This window comes from Solanum stenotomum, chromosome 8 (assembly GCF_019186545.1).
Source record: "Solanum stenotomum isolate F172 chromosome 8, ASM1918654v1, whole genome shotgun sequence".
Lineage (NCBI taxonomy): Eukaryota > Viridiplantae > Streptophyta > Magnoliopsida > Solanales > Solanaceae > Solanum > Solanum stenotomum.
In genome coordinates, this window is record NC_064289.1 from 55,120,364 (window position 1) to 55,128,554 (window position 8,191).

The following is an 8,191-nucleotide window of genomic DNA, read 5'->3' on the forward strand; positions in this document are numbered from 1 at the left end:
ATGCTGCGACGGAGAATCAAGAAAAAAAAAATTGTTCAAAGAATGCAACAAATTAAAACATTGAACGCTGAAGCTTTTAAGTGGTTAAATGATCTTCCTTTGGAGAAATGGACTATGTACGTTGATAACGGTCATAGATGGGGTTCTTTGACAACCAATGTAACTGAGTCGTATAATGGTGTGTTGAAGAAAGCAAGGGGGATTCCAGTCTTAGCTATGGTTCGCATGATACTTGTTGCTTCCAATTGTACACGCAAGTGTACGCGGTCGCACAAGTAATATAGTGGCTCTTAAAAGAACCGGATTATCGAACTCAGAGAACTTGTCAATTAATTATTCTTACTAAATTATATTAATTCTAATTATTTATTTAAGGGGAGCATTTCAAAAGATTAATATAAGATAAAATAATTAAAAAAACAATTAACTAAGAAAAGATAGATGTTTACACAATCAATGAATGAATCGATCTAGGATTATAATTTAACTAACAATCATGTTTAACATCAATTTCATCAACTTATTTGATTATCTAGTTATTGATTCACATGGTTAAATGTATGATCATGGTCTCCCGACCTCTAATCGCCTACGATAAATAACACCTTAACTACATCGTTGAACATGGATAGGATGGATTAAGAACCGAGCATTAAGATTTCTTCCTGTATAGTGACCAAGCATGGTTTCTAGGTATATCCCTATCCTAGATAGGAATTAGCCCTAATTATTAAGAGAAAATCATGCTCCTTATATTCCACGTTCTATCCTCTTATTCCTCTCTCAAATTCAATTCAGACAATATGTTTATTTCAATGGTGATCAAGCATCAAAATAGTAATTACAAGAATATAAGAACAACTAATATGATAAACAAATCATGCCGAATCAAAATCACTAAACAACCATACTGTAAGTAAATATAATCCAAGAAAGAGAAGTTTAACTCCACAGACATAGAGCAATTACAACGAATCATTCAAATAAAAGATGTAAAATAAATAAAAGAGAAGAAAAGAAGAAATCCTAAATCAAAAGTTATTTTCACATTGATAATTATTCTTATGGATTATTTATAGATGTAGGAAACCCTGAATAAAATAATTGAGTCCAAAACATATTAGGAATCCAAAACCAAACGAATTGGATTTTCAGTTGTACGCGTGAAACTGTCCAACCGCCTCAACTTTACGCCTTTAATCAATTGGCTACTGCCTTCACACATTGCCACGTGGAATGTTCCAACTCCAATTCTACTTCAACCAAGTATATATTATTGGGTAAATCACATAAATATGCTATATTAAAAAAATATTTACCATCTATGACAATATAATTTTTGTAACTAAATATAACAATTTTTTGGATTAAAAAATTGTACAGTCTAGTTCGCTTCACCTACCCTTTTTTACTCTTCCTCCTCTTCTTCTTTTAATTTTTCTTCTTCTTCGTCTCTTTCAGCGTTATTCTTTCTCTTCCTCCTCTTCTTTTTTTATTCCTCTTCTTCAACTTCTTTTAAAATTTTCATTTAAATAATTATTCTCAACTCAATTTTTGCCCATATTTCACTATTTTTACCCAAAAACACAACGACGAGGAATAGAAAAATAAAAATTTGTACAATATCATGTTCTCAAACAGAAATTTCAAATCTCTAAAATTATAGCATCAAGAATTCATCATTGATGATCATTATAAAGCTTCAAATTTTGAATTCATTATATGAATTTTACGAATTCGTGATTAGTTTGGATGTGTTGATCTTACAAATAATTGAAAATGATGTATATCTCTATTTTAAGAGGGTTTGGTTAAGTTTAAAATTGATTTTAGGAGAAATATAAGATTGAAACTTGAAATAGGTGAAGTTTATGGAAATGTATCGCAATTGTATTAAAGTTGTATTAAACGTGTTTTATAATTTATTAAAATTGTATTAAAATCATGAACAATACATTTATAATACATATTGCAAACTTTACTCTCTTCTTAGTGATACCAACCAAATGATTTAGGTAACACACTTATAATACATTTATAATACATGCACACTACATTTTAATACATATTGCAAACATCACTCATGTTCCTAATGATACAAACCAAAATAATTTATGAGACACATATAATACATGTTTTATTCAGGAATAATACAAGTTTAATTCAGTTTATAAATTATTGTCTTGTCTTTCGTTAGTTACATTTTTCATTTATTCATAATTTTCTCTTCTAATTCAACTTTTATATTGTGTAATACACTTTTAATGCAAATTTAATTCATTTTGTAATTTATTATTTGTTACTATCAGATTACTTGTTTAATTCACTCTATAGATCATTGTTTGGTTTTTCATTGGTTACAATTTTTATTCATGCTTAATTCTCTTTTCTAATTCAACTTTAATCTTTGTGTAATACACTTTTAATACAAGTTAATACATTTTGCAGTTTATTGATTGATTTGTTACAATTGAATTACTTGTTTAATTCATTATTGATACAAGTTTTATTCACTTTACAGATCAGAGAATACTCTTTCGTTTGATACATTTTGCATTCATGTTTAATTCGCTTCTAATTCAACTTTAATATGTGTAATATATTTTTAATTCAAGTTTAATTCATTTGACAGTTAATTATGTTTCTTCATTTGTTACGATTAGATTACTTGTCTAATTAATTATTGATACACATTTTATTCAGTCTACGAATCATTGACTGCTCTTTCGTTTGCTACATTTTGCATTCATATTTATTTCTCTTCTAATTCAATTTTAATATGTGTGTAATACATTTTTAATTCAAGTTTAATTCATTTTATAGTTTATTGGTGATGCATAGAAAAAAACATGACTAATATGGCCATGTTGCTTTACTTCACTTTATAAGACATGTATAATACATGCTTTATTCATTAACAATATATTTATAATATGGCTTGCAAACTTCACTCTCTTTTTAGTGATCACAACTCAAGTAATTTATAATATACTTATAATACAATATAATATATGCATAATATTTTTAATACATAGATTTAATGTCCAGAACATTGCAATTGGTTTAAGTAGAATGCTTGTTTTTATATCAGCAAAATTGAACTTTATGTCAATGATGAATCTTACAAGTACAAGCTTTATCACTAATAAATAGGTTCATTTCGGATATAGATTCAGTAATAGGAAAGACACTATTGAGTTTACAGAAAAGTGAGAGCAGAGAAATTAAATAGAGTACTATGCACTAGTTTTGAGAGAAGTTGCAACTGCATCTCATCTGTGTATCCATGAGAATCACGCATAACGCGAATTGCATCGCAACCTGATTCAATGTAAAGAGGCGAGAGAGAAAACAAAAATTTAATAAAATACATAGTTTTGTTATATATTGCTATAAATGGTAATAATTAGAGAGTATATTTAAATCAAGTAATTATCTTTTAAAAGGAATCCACCCAAGTAATTATTATAAAATTTAATTCATTAAGCTGTCCGCTTGATTTTCTTATTCAAACTTCTATCTTTAATTCATTTTAGCTTCAAACTTCTTCATCTTTCCACCAATTCAATCTTACAAATAAAATATACTATTTAGCACAATTTATAAAATTCAGGCACAAAAAGGATAAATATAAATAATAAATGTGAGGCAAATAATGATTAAAAATATATATTTTTGTCTCACATCAACAGTTAAAGCTTTGATTGATCGTTTGTTGAATGAAGCAAGGCTAATGCTTTACTTGAACAAAATAAGTCTTGGCCTCTTAGTGTGGAAAAACGATTTAATAAAAATTGGAGAAAAGCTCAAGCACGTATTGGAATGATGAACTATAGTACTACTTCAGTTGTATTTGAGATTCTCACATTTGCACACAATGGCAAAGGAGGAAATGTTCACAAAGTTTTTGCAGATGCCAAAAAATGTTCTTATGGCAAATGGGTAAATTATCATATATCTTGCTCTCATGTAATCAAATTTTGTGATCTTTGTGGTATCGAGCCAAAGACTTATGTGAGCAAATACTACACCACAAAGTATTACAAATGAACCTATAATATTACTTTTACGTCAGTGGGGGATGAAATTTATTGGCCTCCTGTCGCATTTAGTTTGATTGCAAATACTGAATATTTGCGAACATCTACTAATCAATGCACAAGGCGACGCAAGAATGAAAATGATTATCGCTCCAGGTTGCATGTCAAGAAAGTGTAGTATATGCAGGGAAACAGGACACACCAAGGCTCGTTGTCCTCGTAGAAATCCTTTGTAATATATGTATTTAACTTTTAATATTCATGTTTATGACTAAGAAAATTGAGTTCCATTTATTTTAAGCATATAGTTAAATTTTTAATATTATAAAAACAATTCATCAATATCGAAATAATAATAAAGACATAATACATTGTACAATAAAAGATACAAATAATCGAATATAATAATTAAGTGATATGATAATCATAATTTATATAATGTTAAATATTTCTATTTGTCGTCAATATTTGGTACAACATCAACTTCATAATTTATATATCAATTTGGACTCATACTTTTTGTTTGCTCAATTAAGGATAACTGATTTATAAAACAATACGGCACTCCAAAATTCAGTGTTTCTGGTAAAAAAAATTGTAAACCAGTCCATTCGTTAACAATTGGATAAACAGGATATGTAGAGTCTCTATGAAACTTTTCGTCTTCTAGTAGATTCCAATGTTCTTCTTCATTTGCTCCCTTATTGTTAAGATCGTCTAATGAATGAAATATCTCTAAAGCTTTTTTCATTTCATTGATTTCCTTGGACAAATATTCAATAACGACTGCTTCATCTCTAAAGTTGCATGTTTGATAAGTAGCCGACAATGCTTGTGGAATTAGCAAACCATGTCAACGACATAAAACTTCGTAATCACACCTCTTCGAATATAAACCGAGCCACTCGAGCGTTTCGCCCCAACTAATAAAATCATCCATTTTAGAAGAATGTGGTTCACCCTCCAAGATGTGTCCTGCAACTTGTAAATCATAATAAATATTGATTGGTTTATTTTCTAATGGACGAATTTTTCCATATCATTTTCTTCCCGACAAATTGGTGTAACACCCAAATACTTTTTTATGATCTTTTGAGATTCTATTATTATTATTTTTAGTACTATCAAACCAACTTTGTAATTTCAATTTTTTTTTGCATTGTTGAAAAAATACAGGAATCGCTTTTGCTATATTTTCCTCTGGCTACTAAGATCTTTCAGTTCTTATGTTTTCAAAATAAGCATGAAATGTGAATTTATAATAAGTGTCAATCCAAAAATATGGCACAATGGCCTATGTCCATTTCAAGGAACAACATACCATGTGTCTCTCCTTACAAGAATGAAGTGACCTGACCATTGCTTTTGCTTTACTGGAATTTTTTTTTTGCAGAGTTGATTTAATTCAACACTCCAAGATTTTTAAAAATAGATAAAGATTTTGCGTGTTAAATTTTTTAAGTGTTGATTTGTTTCAAAACAAAAAGTATTACGAGAGTTTTTTTTAAAAAAAAATAAGAGTCCGTTTGAATTGACTTAAAAAATAGTTTTTAAGTAAAAAATAAAAAGTAAGGGAAAACATACTTCTAGTGTTTTAATTATTTCAATAAAAATTTAAGTTAGTTTTAACCTTGTTCATCAAACACTTCCTAACTTATTTGAGTAATTTTTATATTTCTCAAAAATTTACAAAAGTCAAAAACTAACAAAGTGGTAAGCCTATTATTTTTTCTATATGTACCAACTCTTGTAGAGTTATCATATATTCACAATGATTTTGCTAACACGTCATTTTTCAACATGAAATCTACATAAAAAAAAAATATATATGTTAGATGCTCCAAATTTTAGTAGAAATAATAAGAATGGAAAGTACCTTCTTGAAATAAGATTCCACCAAATTAATTTGGATGGAAAGAATCATGTTATGTCTTTGTTCCCTTATATGTTGTACTAAATATTATCAAATTATCTAAAATAATTATTGTGAAAAAAGATATATTTTTGAAGGATTCAACATGTATTCATGGGGTTTGGCATGGTCTTGAAGAGAGAATATATTTGAGAATAAGGATCACTATCAATTGACTTGCATAATAAACGACTCTGGAGTCAAACGGGCAACTTTTTTCTTCCAAAATGCATAAAGAGCTATTGAAATTTTGAAATACAAAATTTTTCAAAAGGCCTTTCAATTATGCATAATGGAATGAGTCCTTTTATTTTGATGGTAAGTTTTTGTATGAGCAATCTGCCAAAATATGTGACTTTTGATGAGTATCTCAAACTTAGTTCTACCCAAAAATCTTTACTAAAACGTCTTTAAAATATAATAATTACTTTTTAAAATAGTGGATTACAAGTCAGAAGATCTACGACTCACTCACAGGTTGCCTATACTTTTTAGTGCACATTAAAGTTCCAATGGTTTCCACATTTCCAACTTCTCATTACAATTTCTTCCTCAAACAACACATTAAAAGCCAAAAAGTTGCCTGAACTTAACACATTAAACAACACATTTTTTGTTTATTCATATATTAGAAAAGATTCAACCACTAATTACAGAAACTTGTTTAAACACTAGGAAAAGATTCAACCACTTATTTTTCTTTTCCTTGTTAATTCTCTCGTTTGTTCTCATGTATCTAGCAAGAAGTTTCTAACTTATCATGTAATTAGTGTACAAAATTCTAAAAAGTAGAACACAACTTACATTAAATATTTTTTCACTTATGCTTGCAAGGGAGTGAAAATAACTAGGGATAGTAGTTTAATTTAAAATAAGAATAAAATCAATGAAGAAATTAATAACAACTCAAAAAAATAAGTTTCTGACGAATTATATATGGTCTTTACCTTTTTGTTTGTGCCACATTAAACTGTTAACAAACGCTACTGTTTTTCTTCGTAACATATCTGGAGTTTTGAGTCGGTTTGAATCCTCAGAACTTGACTCCATGATTTATTAAGATTATAGAATGATAAGATTATTCTTCCTTTTACTGCTTGGAGGAGGGATGACTCATATTTGATGTTTTGCTTCTTCTCCAAGTTTGAATATCATTCGGCAATGTTCAGTTGGTTGGATTTGAACATGTTTTCCTCAAGCAGTGGAGACAGGATGTGAAGTTGAATTGACATAATATATAAATATGTCCTTTAATTTTACTTCATTTTAAATTTATGTCCTTCAATTTTGAGTATGCACTAAGTAGACACTCAAACTTGTATAAGATTGAACAAAAAGACACACGTGTCTTACGTGGCATCCGACATGGTATCCTATGTGTATTATGCCACATAGGATTCATGTGTTTACTTGTTCAACTTTATATAAGTTTAAGTGTCTACTTGTACTCACTCAAAGTTGAAGGGTATAAATGTGAAATGAGACCAAGTTAAAGGGCATATTTATGTATTATGCCTTTTGAATTTGTCACCAAACCTAGGGGTATACAAAACCGAACCAAACCGCAAATCGAGTCAAACCGAAAAAAAAACTCAACTAGTGGTTTGGTTTGACTTGGTTTGGTATTGAAAAAAAACCCGACTGTATTTGGGTTGGTTTGGTTTTAACTAAAAAAACCAACCCGAGACCAAACCAACCCGACATTATATATGTAAGTTTAAAATTTTATTTTATACATAAAAATATTTACTTTGATATAATATTAAAATATTTCTTATACTATTTCATAGTTTTTATCTTTTAATATATTATTTCAAGTTTAAAACTTAGAATTCAGACTGGTCCAATAAAGATTATAGTTTATAGATGTTGATAATTATAATATAACTTAAATCAAAATCAAATTAATACTAATGCAAAAAGAAAATCAATTCAACACTAAGAATGACAATAATATTGAATATTTGTTCTTTAGTTTTACAATGATTTAAACAATTAAAATATATAATCTAATTTTAATTTTCCTTAAATATTTAGTAATGTAACTAATACTTATTAAACTTATTTTAGCATGATTTAGTACTTTTAAATTATGATCATTTTCATTATGACTTTGCAATATTTATTTTATATGATGATTTCATTATTATTTTTTATTGAATATTTTAGTGTCATCAGTACTCATCTCATATTTTGTGTTATTTTCTTAAGAAACACCTTAGATAATTGTATTTTGGTT

At 28.1% G+C, this 8,191-nt stretch overlaps 1 protein-coding gene across 1 annotated transcript; it reads left to right on the forward strand.

Annotated features, from left to right (window-relative positions):
- On the forward strand, window positions 1-4,050 carry LOC125873962 (uncharacterized). Its single transcript, XM_049554779.1, has 2 exons — window positions 1-275; window positions 3,726-4,050. The coding sequence occupies exons 1-2, from the start codon at window positions 1-3 to the stop codon at window positions 4,048-4,050; spliced, it is 600 nt and encodes a 199-aa protein (XP_049410736.1).
- The last annotated feature ends 4,141 nt before the right edge of the window (window positions 4,051-8,191 follow it).